Source organism: Cottoperca gobio, chromosome 15 (genome assembly GCF_900634415.1).
Source record: "Cottoperca gobio chromosome 15, fCotGob3.1, whole genome shotgun sequence".
In the NCBI taxonomy this organism is placed as follows: domain Eukaryota; kingdom Metazoa; phylum Chordata; class Actinopteri; order Perciformes; family Bovichtidae; genus Cottoperca; species Cottoperca gobio.
This window is the reverse complement of record NC_041369.1, coordinates 19,104,912-19,120,480: the sequence shown is the minus strand read 5'-3', so window position 1 is coordinate 19,120,480 and position 15,569 is coordinate 19,104,912. Positions and strand designations below refer to the sequence as shown.

Sequence of the window (15,569 nt, the reverse complement as noted above, 5' to 3'; positions counted from 1 at the left end):
GAAGGCCACCACCTTCTGCATCTACCTCGTCCTTATACTCCGTGCCCTTTCTCTGAATGCATTTATGCTTGGCCCTGAGTTTGTGGTGTCACGTCGATCTCACCCAAGAGAATACACCAAAATACAGTAGATTTGTTTTGGTTTCATGAAAGAAAAAGAATGGCTTTTGAGATGGAGGGGTTCAAGGAAAGGGGAGGGATACTGTAAAAAAAAAAAAATGTAATAAAGGAAGGGAAGATAAAGATTCATGACGCAGATGAGAAAAAGTATTGAGGTGATGATGTCAGACTAGAGATAGAGCAATCTTCTTTTAGTTTCTGTCATTGTAGATGATCTGCGTGTCAGGAAACATTCACCCTCCTGAAGTGTCCTTTGTGTTCAGACACTAACTCTGTTCCACCTCTCTACCAGATGTCTCTGATGACTGCCAAGAAACAGAAGAACTTCTCAACAGAAATCAATTCAGCAGCAGTAAATCAAATTCAATATAAATACATAAATATGGTTTTACTGTAACGTTGTATTTTGGTGCATGTTTCTATACATAGAGGTTGGGATTCTTTTTCTTTCTTTCTTTTTTACAGGATGTTATCCAAATCACAAGCTGATTCTGTCCTACAAAGGTCAAACTGTAATTACATCCCAGAGTAACTTGCAGATGACATTGAACATCAACAAGCATTAGGTTTCTGAGCCCGCTTTGCTATAAGCTACGGGGAGAAAATCTTCTTATATTTCACAAAAACATTTCACTATATTGCTATATGATATACATCATGATGTAACCATCAGGGACTCAAGAATGTATGGTAATAGATGAAAACTGAGTAGCAGGTCAAGCTTAGCTCACTCTTGTGGAGGATTTCTGTTCAGGAATCATGTTAAAGTAAAGTAGAAAGTCAATCGGAGAGTGAGGCTCACTGACAAACCAGAGATCGTTAATTAAAGATCCAAACTCTATCAGTCTGACCCACATATTGTTTTTGGTGTGTGTTAGCACTGTGAGATCCTAGCTTGCTCTACCACAGACTGGGTACATGTCCATTATTGATGATGTCATTAAAATATGCACAAGGACAAAATAGGCAATGCTGTGGAGGGTTCTGAGTGATAATGCTATGTGTAAATGTGTGTGTGTGTGTGTGTGTGTGTGTGTGTGTGTGTGTGTGTTTCACATGGACCTTCAGATGCATTCCATCAGAGGATTACAGAGAAACTTTTATAAACTTTATACTGTTTGTATTTCTGTATATAGTATATATACGGGATACACTTTTAATTATATTTGGTGGTTGTTATCATTTAATTCATCTGAATATTTATACATAAGTAACTTTTAATACTGCAATCTTAATCTCAGTGTAAATTTGCATTTAAGTGTGTGTGTGTGTGTGTGTGTGTGTGTGTGTGTGTGTGTGTGTGTGTGTGTTGTGGTGTCGGCCCAGTGCAGTGTGATCTAACAGCAGCTGACAGGCAGGTTTGAGGCCTCTCTCTAGGGTCCTCAGTGTGCGTTTGCGTATGTGTGTGTCTGTGTGTGTGTGTCTTGCTCTAGTGGTGTGTGCTAATTGGAAGCTCAGCGGGACAGGCAGCAGGTCCTCTGTAGTGCCCATGTGCGCATGTAGAATCATACACATTCTCTCGCTCTTTGTCTCACACACACACACATACGCAGAGCTCAACAGCAGTCTGGTCCGTTAGCCTTTCTACATTTAACATGAGTCCAGTCTGCAGCCTCTTCACTTATTCATCCCTCTCCACCTCCTCCTCAGCCAAGCCACTGCTCGCCTGCACTAACCTGAAACGACAGCTGCGCTGTGGCCGATGGAGACCTGCCCGCCTCCCCTGTCTCACTGGACATCAGAAACTTACACACACACACACACACACACACACACAGACACACACACACACACAGACACACAGACGCACACACCGCCGCCGCCAAGTAGCTGTGCAGGCATTTCCAGATGAAGAGAAGAGGAGAAGGAGGATATATGGTGTGTCTGTTTTTGTGTGTGTGCGTGTGTGTGTGTGTGTGTGTGTGTGTGTGTGTGTGTGAGTGTGTGTGTGTGTGTGTGTGAGAGAGAGAGAGAGAGAGAGAGAGAGAGAGGGGAGGGGGGGATCGATGGTGTGCCCAGTGGTCTGTGAATGTGTTATTTACCTGAACAGGCCGGGGACCGAAGAGATGAGACTTTCACCTTCTCCTGAGAAATCCCACAACACATGTATGAATGCACACATATGCACACAGAGAAACATACACATACACATTCCTACACATGCACATACTGTAAAGAAAATGACAGTATACATTTTTAATAACACACAGGAGGCTGGAGAGTAGCTGGAAAGTGACAGCGGAGGTTTGGTGCAGTGGTTGTTGTCTCTGGGCCTTCTCTCCTCCAATCCCACAGTTTAACACGTCTGTATGTTTATGAGCTGGTATTGTGAGAGACATATGAGAACTCTGCTTTGCGGGACAGGCATAAATAATGAATAGAAATAATACAACCCTTTACTGATCCTTGAGGGAACTCCTCTCTTCACTTGACCTCTGTCAACAGATGTCACAGAGCAGGGTCAGCATCCCTGGAGCTGGCAGACGTTCAGTGTCTTGCTCAAGGACACTTCAGCACATCAGATGCACCAGATGGTTGGTTGAGAACCAGCTCATCCTACTGTGCCTCATGAAAAAGGAATGACAAGGTTTTAGTGCTTCACCACTTGTGCTTAAATAAAACATGTTCAATATGTTAGTGAATGCCAACTGGAGACAGTTTTAATTATGTTTATTGAAACAAGTTGAATAAGAATTGAAGCATAATTCAAAAGTTGAAATTGTCAAATTCATTTGAATGTGTAAAATAAAGATTTTGATACTCACATGACTCCATGGTGTCTGCGTGTACATATTTGTGTGTGTGTGTGTGTGTGTGTTTTGCTGGTTGGATGTCAGTTACTTTACAGCATGTCTGACAGCCAACATATGATCCTGAGACAGCGTGACAGCTGCCCTCACACCCCTCTCACAATACACACACACACACACAACACACACACACACACACACACACACACACACACACACACACACACACACACACACACACACACACACATATGCACAAATACAAACACTTGCATAGTGAATGACAGCTTCGCCACCCTGTGACAGACCTGCTCCATCCACCTGCAGCCAACGGGCCTCAGGATAGAGAGGTGGAAGGGTTGAGAAGAAGACAGAGATTGGGATTAAGAGTGTGACTTGAGGCTAGACAGGAGACAGATACAGAGATGGACAAGACACCAAAGGGCTGGTAGATGTATGGATGGATGTCAAAGGTCTGGAGGAGATCTAAGCGTAGCCGGGAGAGGCAGGAAAGGAGGAGGAAATGGTGGTTTGAGTGATGGAGGAATGAAAGAGAATGATCATCAATCGAGAGAAAGAAGACACATTCTACTAATAAGTAAGTGAAGGAGAAATATTTGTCAATAAAAGAAGTCCAGGTGGTGATGCTGCTGCTGGAGAACATGGACTGTAAATTGAGCTGAATCACAAAGCTTTTAGCCCACGAGCAACAGCATACAGCTGCCACAGAAAACATTTCACATCATCATGGCTTCCTCTCGTGGCCTTCATCAGTTCTCAAAAAAGTTGTCTCCCCCGCATCGCCCCAGGCCAGTGTTTCGCAGGCAACCCCACCCCCAATCGTCCCCCTGAGGGAACGTAGACCCTCTAACTGATAAGTGCCAAGGCTTCAGGGGGGGAGTTAAAGGGAGTGTAGTATCCATTGTTGAGGCGCCTTCATCGAAGCGCAATGGCAGGCAGTGTCCTTCTCACTGCTCCCTAATGCGACGAGACACGCCTGACATTCCACACCACATATATCAAAAGAAAGCTCAGGACTTCATACATATGTGCTTACACAAGCACATGTGAAGCACACACACACACACACACACACACACACACACACACACACACACACACACACACACACACACACACACACAATGAGTGTAAGGGTTGAGGACAGATTTCAGATGTATGAAATCCTTTCCCCATTAGTTTGCTCTGTGTCATTTTGTTGACTTTTCCTACTCTTCCTGCGTAGCAATTGCATGTCACGGTTGAGAAGCCCTGTGTGTGCTTTGACAATGACAGGCATGTTGTTGACATCAGTGTTGTGCTCTACGTGCTTGTTTGTTTGTGTCTCGCTGTCCTCTTCCATTCACTCAATCCTCCAGAGTTTGCACGGTGACAATTTGTGGAATATAAAACTTGATCAGATTTGATTTCTGGACAGCCGTGAGAAAATGAAGTCAACAAGGTGAAAATCAACACTCGGATCAGACTGAGGCTCCTTGTGCTGTAAAGCTATCATGCAAATGTCTGACAGAGGAGAGAACAGCAGGAAAAGGTTTCAAAGACGTGTGTTTTGTCCTCATGTTTGATTTGAAAACTGTGAAAAGAAAGCTTCTATAACATTTCATTGTAAAAATACTCACACCTGAAAACACAGACCAGTTTATTTATTGTTTTACTTGAGACCCTGTGCTAAAACACACAGAAACACACATATATGCATTGGAGAGCTATAAATAAAATAGTTCAGGCACTAGCAGGTGCTACATTGTAGATGTCTGTGGTGCTTTTACCACACACACACACACACACACACACACACACACACACACACACACACACACACACACACACACACACACACACACACACACACGTACACATACAGAGAACCCCGTGCTGTGCTTGAAGGCAGGTTCACCGTAGGCCTTTTCCCAAAGCAGAGGTGATGTGTCCTGCTCCACTAATGTCAACATCGCAGCCAGGGTCGGAGAGCTGTCAAACACACTAACACACAACCTTTTCCGGCTAACACTAACACAGTAAGAGTGTGTGATTATGTGCATGCCCAAAATGCCAAGTATTCCCCTGTCCATTCTCAGTATTTGGAAGCGTTCCTCTATTGTGTTGCCTTATCTTGCCTTCAAGGTAAACATGCAGTATCCTATTGTATGTTCAGTGTGTGTGGAGGTATTTGTGTGTGGTGTGTGTGATCTTTACCTTTGAATTATTCCTCCTTCTGCTGCAAGTGATACTATGTAGTGGTATTTCACCTGTATTTAACTGTTTCACATTGTTGTGCAACTTTTGACAAGAAAATAGAGCTTCACATTATTAAAAGTATATGGATATAAGATATAAATGAGTAAGGCAGCATTATGTCAGAAAGCAGCTCAGATAGCCTGTATAAAATGTAACACAAATGCTCATTATTAACAGTCATTCGGTGTAAATACATAGTAAATACATAGTAAATTCAGACACATTACCTTGATTTGGATTACATTAATTTAACTGCATCCAAATCTCCTATCTCTCGGAAGATTTTTAGCCATGCTAGCAAGCGGCATGGCTGTAGCCTACAGATTGTGGCACAGACATTCATGTTCCCCTCAGGATGAATTGTAATAACTTCTGAAATCCCTTAACTTTTCGTAGCATGGTTTATTACCAAATACCTCCAAAGAAACTCATGGCATTCCCATCAGCCTTAACAGCACCTTGTGTTTAGTGCTAATTCACAAATGTTAGCACTGACGTTAGCATTTAGCTTATTAGCGCTTTGCAGTAGCCTACAGTCTTACAGAGCCGCTAGCATAGCTATAGACTCATAGACTGTGTTCAAAATGGCATGCTAACTGCATAATACTTACTCAATCTATATGTACTGCATACTGTCTACTAAAGTACGCCTATTAACAGCAGACTGTTCACACTGAAGTTTACTCAAGCAATACGTCTTCTCTGTATCACATGTATGGATCTCGACATCCGAACATATGGAAATTGTTCCAGTTTTATTTTAAGGCAAAATAAAATATTTAGAGTAATATGTATTCGACAGTAGGCTACATTACATATGTACTCTCCCATGCGTTTCCTCTTAATTGTACCTTAACGTCACTTGCCATCATTTGTAATTATTTTATTCAAACCGTCTGCCTCGCAGTCCTTCATTGGACCGTCTGAAGAGCAGCAATGCACTTGGGGGCGGTTGAGCATGTCCAGTAAACTCACATCTAATACTCAAATATTCTCGCTAATCTAGTAACCTATACATCTGGACATTTTACATGCACACAAAATCACAACATCTCTCCCCAGTTAAAGAAATATCTGCAGTGTTCTACATATAGAACAGATTAATAAACATATTATGTGGAACATACCATGAACATGTGTCGAGCTTCATCTGTCAAGCTGGAATAAGGCGGACACACACAACGTAAATGAATAAGAAACACACGTCAGACACTGGAGATAGCGTGCGGTGAAGGAATGTCGGTGTTGGAGCGTGAAGGGTTTCCCCTGCTAATACGGATATAATGATGTGACTATAACTATATCAACATCACTGTGTGAGAGTGCTGCCTGATCACAGGACTGTTGTTTTTGTTGATCTGCTACACAATTATTTGTGACTCACACCTCATGAAAGAGAGAGTTAAAGATAGATAGAGGTAACAAGAGATGGATAGAGGTTGATAAACAAGAGGAGACAACTACTAGTGTGTTGTTTAGACTGCGCTGAGAGGAAGTGAAGGCGACAGTGAGTTGGCCTACATTCATGTAGCTTTATGTGTGAGGGGAAACAGAGAGGCAGCGCTGTGTCTCTCTAATTATTCATCCACACAGTTTGTGTGTGTACATATGCCGTGGATACTATGGATGATGTATAATCTAGATCAGTGATTCCCAACTAGGGGTACTAGGGGTGTGTGTGTGTGTGTGTGTGTGTGTGTGTGTGTGTGTGTACATCAGGGTCTGGATGAGACAATGTCACTCAGCTTACTTTCCCCAAGGTGACGTACTCGATAACATTTTCACTTTCAGACTCTAAAGGTGATATTACTTTAATATCCATCAAATGTCCCAGAAGACACAAACACATACGCATTCACACATACACACACACAACATATCACAGCACAGTTGTTTCTGGCATTTCAGTGATTTAGAGCGTCATCCCTGGTTGCCACTAGCTTGAAACTGTGATCTTCACATATATGACACCTCAACTCAACAAGGTCCACACATACACACACACACACACACACACACACACACACACACACACACACACACTGAAGGGATGTCTCTCCTCTGCCTCTCCTGCCGTCACATTCTCACTTCCTGATTTAGACAGACAGAGACCAATCCTTTGGGACACAGACACATTTCTCTCCATCGCTCCTTCCTCTATTCCTCCCCTTTCCTTGATCTGCTGCTGCTCCCTCTCGTGGGGAGGTGGGGCCGGAGGTTAGACAGATGGAGGCGGGTGATACATCGATACACAGTCAGTCTCAGGTTTGCTCCTGCGGGAATGGTGTGATGGAGAAGGGAAAGTAGAGGGGAAAACATGGAATTGATTATTTGATTTGATCAGTCATGAGAAGACAGAGAGAGGCCACTCTTACAAACAAGAGCCACATATAGAATATACTGTATTGTTTACAATCTTAAAAAATAAATATTCAAGATATCTTGGGAGGCATATTTACTGTATACATGTTTCCCCCAAACTTTAGAAACCTTTGGTTCTCCACTAGAATTTAAAATAAAGTAAAATGGGTTTGGCAGCACAGCATGAGTTTATAATGACTGGGCTGCTGTTTGTAAAGGGGTTTGTCACGTTTACTATATATATAACTATATATATAACTTTGTGTCCAAATTTGTGTGATCTGCTTTGTATATATATAATATGTTCTAATACAATCAGATTACAGATGTATAAAACATCCTAAATGACACCTTAAAAGAACAATAAAACTGTCTAAAAGCATAACATTTTTTAACAATCTGGGGAAAAACAGCTTAATTTTAGATCTTATCCAAACTGCGTATTGCGCCCTTATAGATTATCACAATAATACACATCAAAAGGGGGCGGTAGGGATTGTGAGAGAGCCAGTACATGACTGAGTAAGCACTAAAAAAAAACATCTCAAATCTGGAGTTGCAAAGTAACAGCACAATCGCTGGTGTAGAAACAAATAATAGGACATGAAATTACTGCTTTAAGCTGCTGAGATACATCCGACCCTGTATTTCCTGCCTGGCCCGAGAGAGAGACAGAGAGACAGAAGAGAAGGTTGAGCGCTGCGAGGTTTCTTTTTCCTTCTTCCTGCTTGTTTCTGCTGTCAACAGCCGCTTTAGGTCACTGAGAGGCTACCGCTCCATCTACCTGTGTTTTAGCACATCACACGCCGCACTGCACCCGGCACATAAATACACACACACTCAAAGGGAGAGTCCACTGGTTGAGGCAGATCAAGGAGCTGCACAGGAAACAGGGATTTGTTTATATGGATTGAGTGACCTGGCAAAGGTTTGTCAATTAAAGGAAGGAAGACAGGGAGGAAGAAGAGGAGGAGAGGTCTGCGGAGGCAACAAGGCTTCACAGTGAAGCCTTGTTGTGAAGAGGTGAAAATAATAGGTAAATAATAGATCCTGGAGATGAATTATTAAAGGAGTACATTGATGCTTTCATGCTGGGGAGCTGAGCTAACATTCCTGGGTTCATTCATGAAAAAGGTATTTGGAGGCGAGATGAAAGGAGGATGAAAGGGTGAGGGAGAAAGAGGGTGTTGTTGCCATGTCAGGTTTCAGTTGAAAGTTCTCTGCTATAGACATTCCACCGCTACACACTCACTGACTCACTCACAGACAGTGGTGCACTCTGTTCTTTAACATCTTAGCTTCATATTTATGCAGTTTTATTATTCAAAAATAATGCAGGAAAGTTATGCTCAAATAACAGTATAACAATAAAAGGTATATATATATAATAAAATAATATATTCTCTGTTCTAAAGGGAGCTTTCATGTGACGTTTGCTGCTCCCGCTGATGTATTCAATGTATTGCGACCATCAGTGTTATCAGTTATTTTATTTTTCCTTTGTTGTTGTGTGATATGGCAATGGATATGTGATATGTTACTCTCTTCATAGTTCATCCATTGCATTTCAAGTCTGACGTGTGGCAATCTCTTTGTTCTAATCTACAGTATGTCTGTGCTGCTGCACAGGAGCATTCTTGTAAAACAGATTTGTAATCACTGAAGAGCACCAAAGTCTTATTTAATCTCTTATACTGTGCACTACATATTAAATTATAGACATTTTATATTACGATTGTCACACGCAAAAGTCCCCCCCCACCCCCCCACACACACACACACACACACACCCTGCTGCTGTCCAGTACACAGCTTCAGACATGCCAGGGCTGGACATGCCCAAAAGGCAGAGCCTGTTCCCTGTCACCTATTAGCTGGTGGCAGACAGTGTGTGTGTGTGTGTGTGTGTGTGTGTGTGTGTGTGTGTGTGTGTGTGTGTGTGTGTGTGTGTGTGTGTGTGTGTGTGTGTGAGTGTTTCTACTGTGCATTTTCTAAAATCTAAACACTTTCATAATCACTGCAATTAGTATAGTAAGGCCTCGGAGCATTAGCAGAGCTTCACATGCATTACACTGTAGATCAGAATATGTATTTCATACTTATTATAATTGGAATTTCTTGTATGAAACTAATGAGCTGCATGCTAACTGACACCACAGGGGTCCTACTTATGTGTGTTTGTATGCATAGTGGTGCCATATATGTGAAGGATGATGGAGAATTAACAATAAGTGTTTTTAAAGGAAAATACATGTTGTTTTTTTTGTATTATGACATGATGGGACAGTTATAATTAGGATATTATATTTATACAAAAGGCTATAGATGTAGGCATTTATAGCTAAAAATGGTCTCACTGGGAGCCTGGTCTCTGAGTGGTTTTGATCCACACCATATAACCACTGCTGTCCAATTCTGTCCGGTTATTACATATCATACCCGTCATTATACTGTCAACTACAAGCAGAAACATCAGACCTGTGCTTAGACCCGTGCAAAGAGGACAAAAAGCTGCCCTAACCTGGATGAGACTCGGCTTTACTACATATCATCGGTCTAGTAGTCAGTAAGTTAAGCTTGTGGATTCAGTGTTGGGGGTACTAACATGTCACAGGACATGCCAGGGAAGAATAAAGGAGACACGAGGAGGCAGCAGCCCACCCAGGACTGCTGGCACGGCAGCCAGGGGCGGGGCCAAGACAGCATGGCACACGTCGACCTCAGACCCCCTCCTCCTCCCCTTTTCCCCACGGGCTCTGACAGGCGGCACGGGAACCCTTTGGCCCAGTGAGGGGTGGACAGCCATCTGACAACTCCCCACCTGCGTGACCTTTACCATGCTTGACCCCCTGCAGGAGACAATCACCTCACAGCAAACAGCCCCACGGGAGATGTAGACACAGAGCACACTCAGGGAGACATACATAGACAGACATGCATAATGCCCAGATTGACAGAAAGTTAGATGGAGGGACAGTTAGTCAGACTGTGACATGCATACATGCTCGTGATGAGTCATTCAAATCTGCCCGGCTGCTTTGTAACAACAAAGAGGTGCTTAAATAACATTACAACTTTTAATCATTACAACAGTTTGCTCAGTCATTTGGTTGCTCGAGTAGTCTATGGATAAACTCATCTTAGAGCTGAAATGATAAGCTTATCGAAAGAAAATTAATCGGCAACTTAAAAAATCTATCAATTGTTAAAGGAATTTTTCATGCACAAATGACAGAAAATGCTGTTTTCAGCCTCTGAAATATGGAGATTTCCTGCTTTTCTCTGTTTTATATCATATTAAACCTAATATCTTCCGGGTTTGGACTGACAAAACAAGACATTTAAAGACATCACCATGGACTTTGAGAAACTGGAGAAAAGAAATTCACAATTTTCTGACATTTTGTAGAAAATTAATCAAGAAAAGAATCGTCAGATTAACCGTTAATGCGGTGCCACTGTTAAGGCCTCATGGAACAGATATGATAGATTTGTTCAAGCAGCATTTAACTAGTTTTAGGTTTCTAGACAATCAAATGGGCATGCTCAATGCGCTCAAGATGTGTTATTATTATTACTATTTCAATGTAATGGACTTTAAGGTAAGACTATTTTGTCAACAAAGGGTTTCTGATATTTTTGAGTGTTATAATTATGATAATTATTTTTTAAATCATTTTTATTATTATGACTATTATTATTATTGTTATTTCTATTATTATTATTATTATTATTATTATTATTATTATTATCATTATTATTATCATTATTCTTATTCTTATTATTATCATTATTGTTATCATTATTATTATTATTATTATTATTATTATCATTATTATTATTATTATTATTATCATTATTATTATTATTATTATTATCATTATTATTATTATTATCATTATTATTATTATTATCATTATTATTATTATCATTATTATTATTATTATTATTATTATTATCATTATTATTATTATTATTATTATCATTATTATTATTATTATCATTATTATTATTATTATTATCATTATTATTATTATCACTATTATTATTATTATTATTATTATTATTATTATTATTATTATTATTATTATTATTATTATTATTATTATTATTATTATTATTATTATCATTATAACACCATCAGTTATAGCAGCAGTTCTACTATAAAGGAAAAAAACTGCTGCTTTAAGCCGACGTTACGTCATCAACAGGCGACATGGCGGTTTGACTATTGGTTATAACAAACGGAAAACGTTGGTGTTGGTACAAATGCTTGAAAGTAAGTACATTTTGTTCTTTAAGATATTAACGCCGAAGAAAGTTTGTTGTATTGACATTGAACGTTGCCAGCAGAGCTTTGTTGGCGACATTTAACGTGATTTTAAAGCGGTTTACGGATGTGACGCTACGTAAAAAGCACTGTTTGTGTTTGTAGCTAACGTTAGCACCTTAAACTATCAAATCCACTGTGTGGCAGAAACGTAACTAACTAAGCATTACATACATCCAAACTAACATTTTTTTTTATTTCTTGAATTCTTAGGTTACCTCCTTTTGCTACACTATCGTGGTTCAACCTGATCATCCGCTAATGAATCCAGTAATTAGACGGAGACTTCCTCCGTCTGTGAGGAGTCTTTTGACAGACATCGGTCCAAAAGAGGAGTGGACTGAGACAGAGCCCGACACAGTCACCAGAGATGGGGTTCTGCTCCCCTCCAGAGCAGCTGCTTCTGGAAATGAAGAGTTTCTCTCTCAAGCCAAGACACAAGATGAAGAGGATGGCAGTAACGTCAGAAGGAGTGGAGTCTGCATGATGTGTAGATGTAAGCCCTCTTGTTACACCTGCCCTCGATGTAACCTGCATTACTGTTGCTTGGCTTGCTACCAGAGTCCAGATCACTCCGTGTGCTCTGAGGAGTTTTACAAGGAGTCTGTTCTCCAGGAGCTGAAGGATATGGGAAAAACAGAAAGTGAAGGGAGAAATAAAATGCAGGAGATTCTTGTGGGACTCGGACGAAAGGCGGAAAAGACAGACGGTGGGATGGAAAGTTTGTTAAAGGATGCTGGTATTATGGCAGAAGGGGAAGGGGAGGCAACAGAGAAAGTGCAGGTTGTGGAGCTCCTGTCCAGGTTAGCAGAGCTTCAACAGTCTGGGGAAGGGACTGCAACAGAGGTTGAGGCTATTTTGAGGAAACTTGAAGAGATCGGAGGAGGGGAGCCGCTGCATGGAGACATAGATGAGGTCGCTGAAGGTGCAGAAGGAGAGCTGGACATGGCTAACCAGCTCTCAGGGCTGGATATTGACAAACTTTCAGAAGAGGAGCTGTGGGAAGTTCTCAACAGTAAAGAGAAAGAGATGTTTATGGATCTAATGAAGGGTGGAGCTCTTGGTGAGCTGGTTCCCTTATGGAAGCCGTGGTGGGAGGAGCATGAGGAGGGAGGGAGAGCACTGGTGGAGGTGCTTGAGGAGGAAGTGAGCCAATTGGAGAAGGACAATTCAACATCTATGGCTGACCAGGATAATAAAGTCAAGACATCAAGAGGAGTGATTCAGAATCAGGGCAAATCAGATACAAAATTGAGAAAGATTAAAGGAGCAAACAGAAAGGAAACTAGCAAGGGAGGTTCAAGTGTTCCAGGTGTCCCTCCAATTTCTGCAAAAATCCCAAAGTTGATATCCTTATGTGCAAATCCATCTCCCCTTGTATGCTATGGTTTGGTCAATGCACTTTTTGGCTACACATTCACCCTCAGCCTGTTTAACAATGACACTGATTCACTGATGTTTGAGTTCTGTGACATGATTCTTGCTCTGTCTGAGGCACTGAACTCAAACAGGGTGTTCAACTCTGTCCAAGAAGCCTTAGGCTGTGGAGAAACTCTCATTTTGGGTGGAGGTTACCTCGACAAGGAGGATAAACTTGCCCCAGCTAGGGCGGTGGAAGCCGTGGCTCACATCATGACCGGCAGAGACGGAAAGGATGCTACCGGATACTGCCTGGCAGCCTTGAGTCAGCTTCGCTCGGTGCTCTCCCAGGCCAGAACAGCCCTTTCCAAAGAGGGAGAGGAAGGAGCAAAGAGACAGAAGTACTTCCTGGCAAGCAAGAAGTGTGAATTCTTTCAAGCCTGGGTGTTGGACAATGCACACGGGATTCGTAGACTAGCAATTGAGTTGTGGAACGAACACAGTAAAGGAGAGAGTGTAAGGAGCAGCATGGAGAAAGCAAAGACTGTAGTTGAGGAGAGCTTGAAGAAAGACAAGAGCAAAGGGAATAGTAAGTTAATTGAAGAACTGAGCTAAGGAAGTTTCTCTTGAACAAATTGTTTGTAAATGTTCATGATGTAATAAACAAATATGAATAAATTACCGTTTCTTACTGTGAAATTCAACTACTAAAAGGTTACATTACTGGTCTGCTCCTAATATACTGTTTAACACTGTTTTGAATGAGTTTAGCGATTTTGCGTTTTGACTCTTACAATAAAACATAAGCAGTCTCATAAATAAGTTTCTGACCCTCAAGTTACACAATATATTGTTTTTCTAAAGATTCTCAGTATTGTAGAAGTATTAACCTTGATCCATGTCTAAAAATATGCTGTGTTTGGTCCTTGAATTTTAGGGAATTGGGCCTGGAAAGTCCTTGAATTTGATGTTTAGCAAGCTCTGGGAACCCTGGTAAGACGAAGTAGGTGTATGTTGAATAAGATGCCTATAATTTTTTTTGGTTCTTTGGGTTTTTGCATAATTGTTGCTATTATATTAATCTATTACTAAATTATAATGTCTTATTATGGATTAGGCATAAACATAAACAAATCAATAATTATAATCCAGTGATATATATACTAGTATGAAATTGGCCATTCTGTATAATGAGGATTTATACTTTTATACTGTTTAGTAATTAAACAGAATAATTTCCATAAACACTTACATGTACATATAAACATATTTAATGTGACAAAAAAATACAACAAATGAAAATAAATAATACTGAATGGGAAGTGAGCTGAATGAGTGGTAAGAAAAACAGATAAAAAATAAAGAAGTAAACTATATATAACATGAGTTTATATGTAATATTTTGAGTTCAGGACTTTAACTTGTAAAATTGTATTTCTACACTTGTATTGCTATTTTTGTCTTAAGGCAAACTGAAGTCACGCTCTCAGCCGGCGGTCTCGCGTTGTTTTCTTTGACCGGTCACGTGATGCGGATGCCCTTCCACAGTGCGACAGAAATCATGGCTGCGCTCTTGAGATCAGCCCGGCTACTCAAGTTTTCTCCTTCGGGCTTGCTTCAGACCGCAGTGACCAGGAGAAATGGGGCGCCACTCAGCCGGCTGTACAGCGGAGCTCTCGGCGGCAGAGGGACCGGAGTGTGTCCCCGACAGAGCAGCCCTTCTTCGGGAAACGTGTCCAGGTATCACCCAGACTGTTAGCCCAGTGTAGCGTTAGCTGTGACCCACACGTGAGGCTCAATGACAACTGGAGACACACAAGTATCCACACTATTATTAGCTGCAGTATTTAATGTGGCCTGCTGATATATGGGGCATTATGTCAGAATAATTGGCCTGTAACGTAAAGCGTTACATGGGAAAAACGGGGCTCCCCTTTTTACTTAAGGTGATGATCAGACTTTATGTAACCAAGTCATGCTCACAGTTTCATAAATAAGCCAATGACATTGTTTCGTAATCATGGAACCGTTAGCTCTAACTGTGTTTGTTCCTACACTTTTTATTATATATGAAAAGGCCCATCATTGGAGAGCAGCAATGCAAGCTGTCATGCTGCAGCTTAACTGATGCTTAGGAGTTATTGTTAAAATTGGCATCATGAAGAACTAGAGATGAAGCCGATGTTAAAGATGGAGGATTAAAGCCATGGGTTACTCTGTTGGAGCTTGTTCTCTCAAGGTCATTGCTCTTAACAAAAGTACAAAGCAGTCCGAGCATCCAGAGATGTGTCAATGTTATTGTTTTTTTTGACACAAGTATTGTTGTGCACTCATCACATCCTGTGCTATTCAGACAGTTTAGGACAGCGGCTGATAAATATGCTGTCTCTC

General features: G+C 41.1%; 2 protein-coding genes across 2 annotated transcripts in view; both read left to right on the top strand.

Moving 5' to 3' along the window:
- The first annotated feature begins 11,667 nt into the window (after nt 1–11,667).
- znhit2 (zinc finger, HIT-type containing 2) lies at nt 11,668–13,856 on the top strand. The gene is made up of 2 exons (XM_029449176.1): nt 11,668–11,768; nt 12,033–13,856. Exon 2 carries the CDS (start codon nt 12,081–12,083, stop codon nt 13,791–13,793), a length of 1,713 nt encoding a protein of 570 aa, XP_029305036.1. The 5' UTR covers nt 11,668–11,768; nt 12,033–12,080; the 3' UTR covers nt 13,794–13,856.
- An 804-nt stretch (nt 13,857–14,660) lies between these two features.
- The window catches only part of lrpprc (leucine-rich pentatricopeptide repeat containing), a 46,798-nt gene continuing 45,889 nt past the window's right edge, over nt 14,661–15,569 (top strand). Inside the window, exon 1 of the mRNA XM_029449967.1 lies at nt 14,661–14,918. Within this exon, the coding sequence (XP_029305827.1) occupies nt 14,707–14,918 (212 nt within the window). The 5' untranslated portion in view covers nt 14,661–14,706. The remainder of the gene's footprint in view (nt 14,919–15,569) is intronic.